Source organism: Lactuca serriola, chromosome 9, assembly GCF_051521515.1.
Source record: "Lactuca serriola cultivar US96UC23 chromosome 9, Lser_US96UC23_V15, whole genome shotgun sequence".
NCBI lineage: Eukaryota > Viridiplantae > Streptophyta > Magnoliopsida > Asterales > Asteraceae > Lactuca > Lactuca serriola.
Window position 1 is genome coordinate 43,368,028 of NC_136416.1, and position 15,444 is coordinate 43,383,471.

The following is a 15,444-nucleotide window of genomic DNA, read 5'->3' on the forward strand; positions in this document are numbered from 1 at the left end:
ATATTCATTTGCAACCAATATTGGGGCTTGATTAGAACCACCAACACTGTTGGAAACATTCAGAGATAACGATTGTGCCATATTTTGAAGTTTTTTTTTGTTTAAGAAATGAGCTTCAGTGGTATAGAAGGCTCTTCGAAAAATCAGAGTTCCGATTTTCAAAAAGCAACCACTATGGCTCTGATAACAATTGTTGAGAGAAAAACTTAGAGACACACTTGAACAAACGTTAGAACAAGTATATTGCGGAATAGTTAATTTCGAATGATCTAAAAGTTCAACAATACTATTTAGAGTTAGATGTTAGAGAGTTAGTTGCGGAAAAGTAAAGAAATGTAAGTGACAACAATTGTTATATCAAGTATACACTTAAGCTGATTCATAACGAGGAATGCATTCAAGCCAAGTTAATAAGTGAGATCAAGCTTAGTGATTAAGTCACAAAAGACTTGCTCCGAAGAGAGGTTGTAATCGATTATGAAAGTAAGAAGAGTGAGTAAGAGAGATAGAAAAGATAACTTCAAATATGTGTATTAGAATTAGATGCTTTGTTTACAAGAGAATGAGCTCTATTTATAGAGACTCACAAAGATCACTAGATTACATCTCTAAGAGTAGCCATGCAGGGTATACTGGACAATAGAGTGTATTACAAAAAGACAAAGTAAAGTAATCTAGTAAAGACTGCGGCAGATAAAAACTGCGGTTGGTGACTGGTGATGAAGAGACTTGACTGCAGGGGTTTGTTGGCTGCGGTAGCTGAAGTTTAAGAGGGTCACTTTTTATGTTTCAAACATAATGAGAACACTCTTCTTTAAGCTATAAATCACCATTCTTAACGACAATTGTATATATGATTTTACAATTTTTAAAACTCACGGTTATGTTGCATGTGTTAATATTTACACCTGTTATGTTTTGTGAGTGGTTTAAAGTTAAAATATGATGAACTTTAATTACTCAGTGGGTTTTATTCAAGTTCACTATTGTTATAAGTTGATATTAGTCCATAACTTCGTTTATCATTTAATAACCATGTTTATAAGTTTGTTTATTGGGTTTTCTCAAATTAAACGTCAGTCTCCTATGTTTATGTGTTCATGAATCATGATTTTACGGTTAGACTGGGATGCCTAGGCAGTGAGACCAATTAAACTAAAAATTAGGTTTCAAATAAAAAGAATTATTATATGTGGAAATTATTCAACTTTTATTATCGAATTATAACTCATTTTGACAAATTCCATTCCTTCCAGAAACATTATAGAAGTGAAGCATCTACGGTATGTAATCCTTTTTATAATTTGGGTTGTTACTACAATATTTTTGAAATTAACGATGTTAAACCAATGCGATACAAACTCACTTGACATTTACTTTTGGAATCTCTTTTCCAAGTATTACATTTTTATTTTTATTTTTTTCAAATTTATTGATAGCTTTTTCTTTTGATTTTTGTATGGGGATCAAACTCGTTTTTTTTGGTAATGAGATTCATTTGGATTTAAAACGTTCCAATATGGGTACAGTTGCCATGGCTAGTGTAGGAGAAAATCTTAATGCTTCTCAGGTACTTTCAACATTTTATTTTCTACTTTTGGTTTGGTGGAATTAAAAAAACAATGTATTTGTCTCTCTATTTACCAATTACTCTATTTGATCTTATGGAAAAAAACATTAGTTTTTGAAATATATATATATATATATATATTTTTTTTTTCATTCGAATTTTATCTTTTTCTTACAGAACTTGGTTATCTTTCCTTTTTCCATTCCATCCTCTTACCTCTATGTACCATCACCGTGGATTTTGAGGTAATCATATACCAAAGGTACATGAATATTATTAATATAATCTTTTTATTTAAAAAAAATTAGAATCTTTACAAACATTCTAATATTTAAATTATTTTTTGGACATAAACCAATCATATAGCATGTAGTTCACTAATAGTCACCATCTTCTTCTTTAGTGTTGTATTCTGGACTTTGTGTTTTTGAATTTAATCAATCTTTTATCAATATAACAAAAAAGTCACACATACTTCACATATGATTCACATGTAAATAACGTACAAATCACATATGATTCATGTAACGCCCCAATTTTGGTATGCTATTTAAATGTTTGTATTTCTCGAGTTTCAAGAGGGACTCGACGAGTCAGTAGCCCGACTCGTCGAGTAGGGACGAGTTTTTGAGCACGTGTAAGTAGGCGACTCGACGAGTCCATATTTGGGACTCGGCGAATCCGCCAGTCTAGAAGAAACCCTAGATCCACGGGTTTTGCATCTTATTTAAACCATGTTATGAGCCCCAAACTCGCCTCCTTCACCCTCAGAACGTCATTTAGCTAAACCCTAACCATTCCTTGAGTATTTGAGCATTTCTTGTGTGAATCTTGAAGTTTTGAAGAGAAGAAGAAAGCTAGATCCAGAGGAGAAGAAGGAGATCCAAGATCTTGCATCCACTACAGAGTCTATTGAGGTATTAATCGGATCCCTTCTGTTTCTATAATTGATTCTCCATTAGAAATCCCATTTAGGCCATTTTTATCCATTTCTTAGCTTGATTATAGTAGAGAGATCACGTTGGGTTGAATAGCCTTCGGATCTAGCCATGTTTCAGTTCCAAGAACTTAGATCTTACATCTTTATGGAGCCATTTTGCATGAAAGCCCTAAATCTACTGTTTTAAGTGCCTTTTGAGCCTTTAAACCTTTATGGAGGTTTATGCACACGTAAAGATAGAATCTTTACGTGATAACCAAGCCTTAGGAACCCAGATCTATAAGTTGTATGCATTGGTTTTGAGCAGAATCAATTGTATAGAAGTTGCATGCAACCGACTCGGCGAGTCGTTCTTTGGACTTGGCGAGTCCCCGATTTTTCCCCTTTCATGTATTATGCTGAGTGGCACCAGTGAGTTATAGGTGGATTCAGTGAGTCGGAGATCAGACTCATTCATGGAGGGAGTCGGCGAGTCAGTGCCCTGACTCGGCCAGTCCAAGACAATCCTCATATCTCAAGAACAGACTCGGCGAGTTGTTCATACAACTCGGCGAGTCACAGTTGGGGTGTTCATATGTTGAAGGAGAGCTCGACGAGTTGTTCATACAACTCGACAAGTCGGATGCAGATTGGCTAAGTGTTGGTATCGAAGAAGAACTCGTCGAGTCTACGCCAAACTCGACGAGAAGTAGCGAGCAGAAACGAGAAATGAGAGTAGGGACTCGACGAGTTGGCGGCCCAACTCGGCGAGTCAGGTCAACTGTATGTTGACTTTGACCAAGAGGTTGACTTTGACCAGGGGTAAAATAATCATTTTACCCTCAGTATAGTTATCAGTATTTGATTGAGTGTACTTATGGAAATTGTAGCCGGGGAGATACCGGAGCAGCAGCAGACAGTTTCCCGAGCAGTTCATTCAGCAGCCAGATTACGAGGTGAGTTTCCTTCCAGTAGGAACGGGTCTACGGCCACAATGTCGGCCGTTTAGTTAGCAGTAGTTCCGGACCTCGGGCCGATGCAGTAGTTAGGGTGCTTGATGTCTTTGTGATTCAAGCATGTCTATGTGTTATGTTTTCCGGACTTCAGTCCGATGCAATATATGTGTTTATGCTAGTTGATATGTGTTTATGCTATGCTATGTTCAGTCAGTTCCGGACTTCGGTCCGATGCAGGGGACAAGGTCCCAGTCAGTTCCGGACTTCGGGCCGATGCAGTTAGTTCCGGACTTCGGTACGATGCAGGGGACAAGGTCCCAGTCAGTTCCGGACTTCGGTCCGATGCAGTGGGCAAGGCCCAATAGTTGTTTATATGTTTGTATGGTATGTGGTAGTTTGGGGGAGCTCACTAAGCTTCGTGCTTACAGTTTTCAGTTTTGGTTTCAGGTACTTCCGCAAACAAAGGGAAGAGCTCGGGATGATGGCATCGCACACACCACAACTTCAGTTTTATTCCTGGGAGATTGTTCAATTTTTCCTTAGATGTGATTTGATACAGTTTTTATCATGATACTTGTTTTGGTTTGAGATATTAACGTATGTTTTTTTTAGATAACTTTCAGTATATGATTTTAGTAGTGTTAAAACGAAAAAATTTTGGGTCGTATTTTGGGACGTTACAATTCACATGTAAATCACGTACGAATTACATGTGATTCATATGTAATTCATGTATGAATTACATATGATTCATATGTAATTTACGTATGAATTACATACAATTCATATGTGGATCACATCTATTCACATATGAATTACATATGATTCATATGTGGATCACATGTAATTCACATATGAATCATATGTAATTCATATGTGAATAGATGTGATCCACATATGAATTGTATGTAATTCATACGTAAATTACATATGTAATTCACATATGAATTACATATGATTCATATGTAATTTACGTATGAATTACATACAATTCATATGTGGATCACATCTATTCACATATGAATTACATATGATTCATATGTGGATCACATGTAATTCACATATGAATAACATGTAATGCAAATATGAATCACATATGAATTACTTGTGATTCACATGTAAATAACATGTAATTCACATATTATTTACATGTGATTCATATTTGAATCTTATGTAATTTACATATGAATCATATGTGAATCACAAGTGTGTCATATATGAATCATATCTAATTCACATGTAAATCATAAGTGAATCACATATGAATTACATGTGATTCAAATGTAAATCACAAATGAGTCACATATTAATTACATCTTTATGCACACATGTATTTTGTGTTCGTTAATTTTTTTTAAAATTTTCTTGTAAATTTCACATTTGACTCCTAAAAGATATAATCACATGTGAATTTTATATGATATAATCATATGTGAATCTTACATGATATATACATATGCATTTTTATGAGTGTTGTTGCATTAATCATTTTTTTATATTTTCTTGTAGATTTTAAAATAGAAAATATTGAAGATGTGAAAAGTGATAAATTGAAGAAAATATGAAAATCTTGACATGAAGACATGAAAACATTTTGAAATTATGTAGCATTTTTTGTTTTTTATATTTTATTTTGTATCGAACAATATATTTGTACTAGACAAAACTTCAAAAATGGTCCCTGTGGTTTCCAAAAATATCAAGTTTAGTCCCTAAGTTCAAAAAACCTCATAGATGGTCCCTGTGGTTTCAAAACTTCTAACATTTGGTCCTTCCGGCTAACTCCGTTACCATTTAGCCATTACGTCAGGGGCATTTTTGGTATTTCACTACACAGGGACCATTTATGAAGTTTTTGCCTTATTTAAAAAAATATTATTATAATTAATTAATATTAAAGGGTCCCACTCTCTCTCTTTCCCTTTCTCTCTCTCTCTCTCTCTCTCTTTCGATTTTCGTCTTTCCCCTTCTCGCTTGTTCGCTTGCTCTTCGATTTCTCTCTCTCGTTAAATCTTCGCCAGCTCAAAATCCGTTCAGAAATCTCACCGTTTCGCCAATTCACTCCTACCTCATACACAGATCTATACTATTATCCGAATTGTTGGTCGACGAAATCGTTTCAAACACACATAGCCCTAATTCAAATCCATACCCGTCGATTACTTCTCGATCGTTTAAGCTTATGTATTCCGATGTTTCTCTTGTTCTATAGCCGATCTGGAGGTGTCGAAGTGCCTACTATATCCCATGATCAATCGTTTCAACCACCTAGGGTTTCTGATTAAATAGAAATTAGAAAAGGGGATCACAAAATTGGCTCCGGTAATTCATGGTTCTCGTCGCGCGGTACGAACAACAAGATTTGATTATAAAGAAAAGTGATATCTTGGATTATGATGATGGAAGAAGGCTATTATGTAAGGGCGGTGGGAAGGTGAGCTGTGGTTCCACCGGCGGCACATGTGGCCGGTCCCATCTTCCTCCAAGCCATCTGTAGCTGCTCCTTCCAATTCCTTCGTATTGATTGACACTAACTCTTTCTCCAAAGTATATATAATTTTTTATTCCGTTTATATACCCATATCCATTACTTGTATGTATATTTATATATCAATTTTGATTAGTTTACCTGCTTCAGTGCTCTTGTAAGTTAGCTCTATATCTGAATGCTATTTTTTTCAATGAGAGAGAGAGAGAAAGAGAGAGAGGGGGTGGGACCCTTTAATATTAATTAATTAAAATAATTATTTTTTAAATAAGGCAAAAACTTCATAAATGGTCCCTGTGTAATGAAATGCCAAAAATGCCCCTGACTTAACGGCTAAATGGTAACAGAGTTAGCGGAAGGATCAAATGTTAAAAGTTTTGAAACCATAGGAACCATCTATAAGGTTTTTTGAACTTAGGGACTAAACTTGATATTTTTGGAAACCACAGGGACCATTTTTGAAGTTTTGTCTTTGTACTATTTCCATAGATTAATTAATAAAAATGAGTTTTTTTATTATTTATTTACGAATATTATAGTATAAGAAATATGCATATATGCACTTGAAAAAAATATACATATATACACCTAAAACGTTGATTTTTTGGCTAAAAAAATATAGTTTTTTTTTTTAAATATTCCATTTTTTTTAATTTAATGATTTTTTTAAAATTTCCTTTTTTAGAAAAAATTGAAGTTTTTTCAAAAATAATATACATTTTTTTAAATTTATGTTTTCTAAAAAAATTAAAAAATCTGCATTTTTAAAAAAAATTGAAATTATTAATTTTATAAAAAAATTCCAAAGTTTTGATTTATAATATTAATTTTTAGACCTTTTTTTTAATATTTCCAATAACACAAAAAAATTAAATATTAAATGAGATTGGTAAGATGATGATCATGCCCTTAATGAGTTAATTTTGATCTAACATTTTACCTTTAGATTTCAGGTTCTCGGGAAATTATTCGTTTTCGTTACTAAATTATATCATGAATCTTTGAGCTCTTATGGAATCCTAACCATATACGTGTGTGTGTCTATATATATATATATATATATATATATATATATATATATATATATATATATATATAGTTAGGATCCCTTAAGAACTCAAAGATTCATGATATAATTCTGTAATAACTATTTGACATAAAATTCTTTAACATACATGTTTTTGGGTGTTTTTGATTACGTATTTTAAACAAGGGATAATGACTTAAACAAAGTAAAATACTTTTAGAAATGTATACATTTGCTCACTTTTTTTTTTTTTGTACACAAATACTCTTTCAACTTGTTAAATTGTACATATTTAGTCTTTATGACCAGCTATTTCAGGTTCGCCAGGAAAAATGACTTAGTAGGGTAATATATTTCTCACTTTGTACACATTTAGTCCTCAATATTTTTTTGATGCAAAATAAGTCCTTGTTGTTTTTGTACACATTTAGTAATTATGACTGATTTCTTTAATTTTTGTCACGACATCTTACATGAGACAATCATTAATGAGGTGTTTGGGGATGTTGATTCTTATGTTCATCGTGGCCACGACTACTTGGTTGCATAAGTCTTGTAGTTTGACTTTGGTCTTGTGTTTTGAATATTGTAAATTTTTTATACAATCTCATATTTTAACGATATTTATATCTATGTGTTCGTTTTTGAGTCTACTACAACTTTCGTTAAGATTGATCCCATTAAATTAAAATATTTTACTTACGATTAAAAAAAACATTTACACACACAATCATAAAAATGTATGGATATAAAAATCGTAAATGAGAATATATTACTTTTTAATTGGAGTAATCTAAATGAAGTTGTAGTAGATTGAAATACGAACGCATGATTATAAAGATCGTTAAAATCCAAAATCGTATGAAGAAGTTATGACATTCAGAACATAAGACTTAAGCCAAAACCACAAGACCTAAGCAACAATCAGTCGAGGTTGCGATGGTCATAAGAATCAACAACCACAAACACCCCGTTAAACAACTTCAATTTAGCGAAATCAACAATAATCAAGTCTTTATTTTGATTGGGATTGACAATCTCCTTACGGATCTAAAAAATTCTAGGACCATTACTATGCTGAAATCAATCTTTCAAATCATTCAAAATATCATATGCCGATTCAGTGAATATGATACTTGTAGGGATTTCCTTTGACACAGAGTTCAATATCCATAGAATAAGAAATTTATTATTCAACATACTAACACTATAACTCGCTTGATCGGAGCTACTTGGTTTAGAAAAAGTACCGTTCTTCATAGAGCTATAGGAGTGATGTAAGTGGTAAGGGTGCATACGATCATCAATCAGAGTGATTGTAGAACTAGTAGGTGTCGAATTCATGATTGATAATCAACAAGAACCGAAATAAAACTCGTCGATAGTTTAAGTAACGAGTGGTTGATTAAGGAATTCAAATCACAAAACAAAATCGATAAAACAGAAGAACAAATGAACAAATCAATAAAAAAAATCGATGAAAAAGAAGATTAAAGAAATCAAATTGATGAACCAATTTGATCATGAACGGAAGTTGAGCATTGCTCTGTACCATATTACACGCGGGAAAGAAAATAGTTTAAGAATGAACTGACTAATCTCATTACCACCCATCACTACAATATATACATAATAGAACGAAACTAACAAACTTTATGTTAATTTACAATTTTGCCCCTGTAATACTTTAATTTACTATAATAACTATAATACAAAATCCTTAGGAAAATACATCCAAATGCAATATTAAGTGTTGAATTGATGTTTCGATCGTTTGGTTTTCATCAAAATGAGTTTATATATATATATATATATATATATATATAGAGAGAGAGAGAGAGAGAGCGAGCTAGGTTCAAATGTTTTAACTAAGTATTGTGTTATTATATGCATAAATGTGGGCCAATCAAAATTAAAAAAAAATAAATAATTAAATAAATAAATAAGGGTAATTTAGTCATTTGTTTAATAACTTCCAAAAATAATCCCTATAATCATGGTATCTCTCCAGTTTAAATCTCGTTGCCCCTCTTTATCTAAAAACCGATTCTGAAAACCTACTTTGAACAAATCGACACCAGTGACCCTTTGTGGGGTTGCCCTTCATCGTCTTCTTCATAAGTGTGTTATTTGGAATATCATGCTTCCTTAATTCAACAGCCGCCTCGACTCGTATACTCATCGGCGCATCGTCAAACGCCACCATTCCGTATCAAACTCTCTACAGGTTCATAATCTTGTGCTTGTGTGTGTGTGCGTTTTGCCAAATTTTGTTTTTCTATTGATGGTTTTCTATGAGTTTCTGGCCTTATGTTAATTCATTCTCTTGTTTCTATTCTTCTAATGGCGATGTCGAATCCCTAGATTTTGATTTGTCTAACGAAGAAAGCAAGCGAAGATTAACTAACAGGTTTGATTTTTCATATCCCTATTTGACTTCCAGAAGTGTGATTCATTTATGATTTGTGACTTTTGTTGTAAATTGCAGTAGGTTGTTGTATAGAAGCAAACAAAGGGGTTTTCTGGAGCTGGACTTAGTTCTACGAAGTTGGGTGGAGAATCACATTGGATCTTTAGATGTAAAGGGGATCAAATCGCTTATTACTGTCCTCGACGTGGTAAATTCCACAAATATTATTGCTAATAATTACCAGTAACAGATTACACCTAGGGTTAACATCCATCTTACTTAGTTTTCAATTGCAGGAAAATCCATATTTGTGGAAATGGCTCACCGGACAGGAGCAACCTCCTGAAGCAGTAGAGACGAATCCTGTGAGTTAAACTTTACTGAAAAACCTGAATTCATGTACTAGTTTGTTTCTTATGTATGTATTGTGTAGAGTGGGCTGATTTGGGGAAGTTGTTTTTGGTAAAAAATAATAGATATTCAATGAGGTGCGTAGCAAGGTAATGAACAACCTGGAGAGCTATGCATCTAAACAGACAAGGGCTACACCTGGGCAACCATGGGTGAGAGGATGGGATGATTTCAAGAAAGGCCGTGATAGCCCTGATGTTGGGAATCAGTAGTGAATTGTTGCTGTTTAGTAAGTTTACTTATGTTAAAAAAATTATTAAGAATGATATTTCTTCGTTTATAGCATTCTATCAGAAAAGAATGTTTTTTTTATGATAATCATGAACATATTCTGTTAGAATTCCCCGAATTAATATAATTATTGGTAAATGAATTCCAATTCTATCAGAATGGAATCACGAATTCCAATTATGTTGGAATGGAGTATGGATATTTTCTCACTAAGGTATTAATTGGATTTGTTTTCATAGAAGCTAATGCTTGAAGAACGGACCACGAAATTTGAACGACGCCTCTTAGCAACATTATTCTTTTAGAATGTATTAGTGTTTTTGTTAGAGTTTGATGTTTTTTTTTCCATATTTGAAAGTTTTTTTTAGTTTTATTCTTTAAAAATAAATGTAATTTTTATCAATTGTTACATGTATTCTATAAGAATTAATATAAATTTTGTTTTAATTCTTCAATTGATGGTTCGAGAATTTTTTTTTCTATAAGAAATTTTTAAAGTCATGATCAAGAAATATGTTCAAGAATATTTTTATTATTTTATGGTTCAAGAATATTTTTATTTTTGAACATACTCAAACATATTCTGTCAGAATGTCCGAACTAAAAACCTTATAATTTGTAAAATCAGATTTTTAAAATTAATAGAATCTTGATCCCTTAAAATATGCAAAATTCCTTTATTAAATCTATGTTAACTGACTAAAACACCCTTCTAGTTATATTAGATGATATTTTTCAATTATATTTAATTAAATAATATGTATTAATCACTTTCTTAAAATAAGTAAAATCATTGGCCCACATTTATGCATACAATTACACAATAATTATTTTGAATAGAATAACCTAAGCATATATATATATATATATATATATATATATATATATATATATATATATATATATTAGTGTTGTAAAAATCCCAACTAGGGCCCGATTAATCTCTGATAAATCCCTAGGTGCCACTCGACCGATTAGAGGGCGCCTAACGATTAATACCTACATACACAATGAGCAAAATAGTAGAACCTAATTAAATTTTAACACTTTGAAGAAGTTATATCTCAATAGAAACTATTTGAGTTATGATTAGTGTTGTATTAATCAAATTAATCTATTTTGTTATGATATTAGTGGTATTTATGAACTTTTATATGATATTAGTCCTATTTAATTTTTAAAAATTCAACAAATTATCAATTAATGGTCCTCGATTAATCCCCCGATTAATCTCCGCCTAACTGATTAATCCCTTAACCCCATACCACCGACTAGCTAACATCAAGCGATTGTTACAACCTTGATATATATATATATATATATATATATATATATATATATATATATATATATATATATATATATATATATATATATATATATATATGAAAAAGTTCAATAGAGAACCATAAGTATTGGTTCTCCAAGGAACCAATTTTTTTTTCCAAGTTCTAGAGCTTATTCTTTATCGAAAAAAAACTAAAATTATCTAAATTCATAACTTAACATTGTGACAATGTTAAATATATATTTCGGATTCACCGTGTGAATTTAGATTCACATTGTGAATTTGACGATTTTTTTTATCGAATTTGATATCATTGGAAAAATGATAAAAAGTTATGAATTTTTGTATTTTTAGTTTTTTTTTTTTATAAAAATTAAGTTCTAAAAGTTGAAAAAAACATTGGTTCCTTAGTTAATTATGGTTATCTACTGAACGTCATCCCATAGATATATATATATATATATATATATATATATATATATATATATATATATATATATATATATATATATATATATATATATATAGGGGTGTGCACAAAACCGCATAAACCGCCCGCACTACACCACACCACACCGCATAATGCGGTTTAGAACTTTTGCGCTACGGTTTGCGGTTTGTTATATTGTTAAACCGCACTATACGGTGCGGTGCGGTTTGCGGTTTCAATTACAAAGTCGCGGTTTAAACCACATCATGTGTGTGTGTGTGTGTGTGTATATATATATATATATATATATATATATATATATATATATATATATATATATATATAACGAAAGTATATTGTTTCGTCATTAAGATTAATAAAATACTAATAATTGTTTGATTATAAGTTTGTAACATTTAAAATATTGGTACGTATAAAAATGGGTATGTTAATTAGCCTAAAATTAGTGAATATAGTCATACAATAGGAATTAATTATCAAACGATTACTGAAAGCAACTTGTTTTTTGAGTTTTTTTGCAAAACATTTCTAATTTCTAGTTTTATATCTCAAAAGTTCAAAAGGTTTTTTTAGATTTTTCAAAAGTTATAAAATGTAGCAACTCAATTATTGTGTGGATGTATCAACTAATCATATTTTAAGAATGATTAAATAATTAATAAATTATACAAGGGCATAGAAGTAATCTTATCTATACTTAATTATGGTAAATAATTAAAACATTTAATTTCCTTTAAATTAGGAAAATTAGTTTATAAACCCTACAAAAAACAATGGTCGTCGTCAAAACATTTTTTGTTCGTACTTTGTTGCAGCTTCTACTCATATTCATCACCTTCGTTCAATGCCCTAATCAAAAGTCTCGATTCCATTAGAAAAATGTATATCTATTATATTATTATTCAACCAAACTATTCTTTATCAACAAATATTGCATTTTTTTTGTCGACAAGAGATCAGCTTTTCACAAAGCTCCATTACTTTTGGATTAGTAACACGTACTCCACATTTGATCTTAAAACTTCATCTTGGATGCCATAAACATGGGTATGATCCTTTTTTTTGCCTCTGGTTCTTCACGTCAACACAATAAGAAAAAATTCTTTAATTCTTCTTTTTTGGCTTCTATTTTTGGTGTTGAGATAAAAAAAATTGTGCTTTGCTTTACTTTTGTTCGACAGAAAGTCAAAAAAAAAAATGTTTTCTCTTCTTCACGTCAAAAGCTATAAATAAATTATCTTTAATTTTTTTAGCCTTTTCTTTCAGGTCTTGATATATAGAAAAAAATTGATTATGGTTCGTTTTAACAAACTAAAAAAGAAAAAAAAATTTGTTATAATTCTACTATGCAGTTAGAAATTTTATGTTTTTCTTTTTATTGTGTGTATTTTTTCAGGAACCAAAGATAGTCTTTATCATCATAAATACAAATGTGATCATCATATTTCATGGTTATGGAAGCAATTACTCTATAATTGTCAATTAGAATTACACAATCACATCAAGATTATCGTTCGTCTTGAATTAATATTGATTGTTTCCTCTTTAATTGTCAATTAGAATTACACGGTCACATCAAGATTATTGTTAATCTTGAATTAATATTGATTGTTTGAATGTTTTAGTTCTAGTTGGCTGCTAATATCATGCAAGGCAAGGAAAGGTGAGACTTGTAGATTTTTCATAACAAGTTTGATTGTTTTAGTTCAAGTTGTCATTCTTGAACTTTCTTTTCTCTTATGAAATTAAACGCTTTTTAGTTCCGGTTCACAATTATTAATTTGATGTTTTTTTTTTCAGTTTTTTGATTGCAAGACTGACAAGTTCACGAGGTGAGATATCAACAATGTCAAAATTAAAGAAGCAAGAACAAAGGTAAAAATCGCATCCATTCATCACAACATTCTTTCAAGAATAAAAATGTTGATCCATTCTTAAACAATAATACCCTATTCATTCTTAAAGAATAATACCATATTTTTGAAGAATATCCATCTATTCTCTTGATCCATTCTTTATCTCCGTATATTCTGGAAGAATATATTTCAATACTACATTTTTTTTCTTAAAAAATGTAGGTGGTTTACATTCTAAAGAAAATATCATTTTTTTTTCATTTTGATTATATGATTCTTATAATCACGTAAGTATGAGCTTATCATTTATATATTAGTCCAAATGTTTCTGATTCTGAAAGAATGTAATATATTAGATTATATTCACTTATTCTTAAAGAAATATATTCAAAAGGGATTTATAAATATGAAATCGGAATTATATAATTTTTTTTTAAAAACCAATGATATACTAAAATATGTATGAATCAATAAATTAAATTTTTTTATATGAAATCCACGAATTCTTAAAGAATAAATTAATAATATTCTAAAAGAATTAAATGAATGCGAATTAAAAAAAATAAAAAAAACAGGAAAACATTATAATTATGTAATTAATATATACAAACATTTAAAAAATGAATTAGTTTTTAGAAACCCTAAATTTTAAATTAAAAGAATTAATTATCCTCTAAAATTCAGAATTTTCTATAATTAAATCTACCTTAAATGACTTAAATACCCTTACCAAGGATTTTAATGTTGTTATACTATACATGCTCTCCCATTTTAATATCATGCACCCTAAATCACTTCAATTCATAATTTCATCCAACGATCAAGAATCGTTCTTTCAACCTCACAATATTTGTTGCCTACAATATAAAAGATATGTGTCTTATTATCTTTATCATCGAAACGATATAATTGATATTATTTTTAACATACATTCACAAAATACATGAACAAAAAATCATTTTTTTTGTTGACGACAAATATCTTGGTATAAGGGGCGGAACACGAGTAAGAGATCTAGGGTGCCAAAACAAACACTTTGAAACACTACCTATTTGATTAATTGTCACTTAGACCTCCTCTGTTTTACCATCAACAATTTACACTCCTTTACTTTGTAAAATAATATTTTTCCACTTCTCTACTTTTTAAATGTCACTTTGACCCATTCGACATTGAACTTTATAAAATATCATTTTCAATCCATCTACTTTCTAAACGTTCATGTTTATCCTCCATAGTGTATATATATATATATATATATATATATACACACACACACACACACAAAGATGTTTTCCTTCTTTTGGATCATTGCTAGAAGTAAAAAGATGTTCATTTGAGAGTTTGGTTGTCCAACCTTGTTAAGAAATCAGACGACACTTGTCAAAAATCATAACATATCTTATGCCACTTACCAAGCTCTGATGACCCTTGTTAGGAAGTAATATGGATAACACATAAAACCAAAATCACACAAAAGATACAACATTTAGTGGTTCGGTTAAAGTGACCTACATACACGGGTAAGAGGGGATTATTCTTTATTCACCAGTTCTCAAAAAAGGTTATAAGTACAATTTTATAGAGATTCACATACTATCTAGAATTCAAGATACTGAAGAAACATCTAAAAGGCTAGCATGAATCCCTATTTATAGACTAGAGATCATACCTATAACCCTAATAGGCTAAGCCGATCAATCCATATGCCCATGAAAGGTTTCAACCAATCACAATCCACCATGCAATTGCTTCTAGAACCTTCATCCTTGAGATATATTGGATTCACATCAGCTACACACATGATGGGGCATCATCCATCATGGTGGCACATCAT

The 15,444-nt window shown here is 30.8% G+C and overlaps 1 protein-coding gene across 1 annotated transcript; it reads left to right on the forward strand.

The window, feature by feature from the left end:
* The first annotated feature begins 9,254 nt into the window (after positions 1 to 9,254).
* LOC145075628 (succinate dehydrogenase assembly factor 2, mitochondrial-like) lies at positions 9,255 to 9,993 on the forward strand. The gene is made up of 4 exons (XM_079021804.1): positions 9,255 to 9,370; positions 9,452 to 9,578; positions 9,667 to 9,735; positions 9,847 to 9,993. Exons 1-4 carry the CDS (start codon positions 9,255 to 9,257, stop codon positions 9,991 to 9,993), a joined length of 459 nt encoding a protein of 152 aa, XP_078877930.1.
* Positions 9,994 to 15,444: the final 5,451 nt, after the last annotated feature.

Coding starts and splice junctions, on each gene's coding strand:
- LOC145075628 (XM_079021804.1), top strand. CDS start 9,255: ATGAGTTTCTGGCCTTATGTTAATTCATTCTCTTGTTTCTATTCTTCT. Junction 9,371..9,451: donor AAGCGAAGATTAACTAACAG/GTTTGATTTTTC, acceptor AAATTGCAGTAG/GTTGTTGTATAGAAGCAAAC. Junction 9,736..9,846: donor AAGCAGTAGAGACGAATCCT/GTGAGTTAAACT, acceptor AAAAAATAATAG/ATATTCAATGAGGTGCGTAG.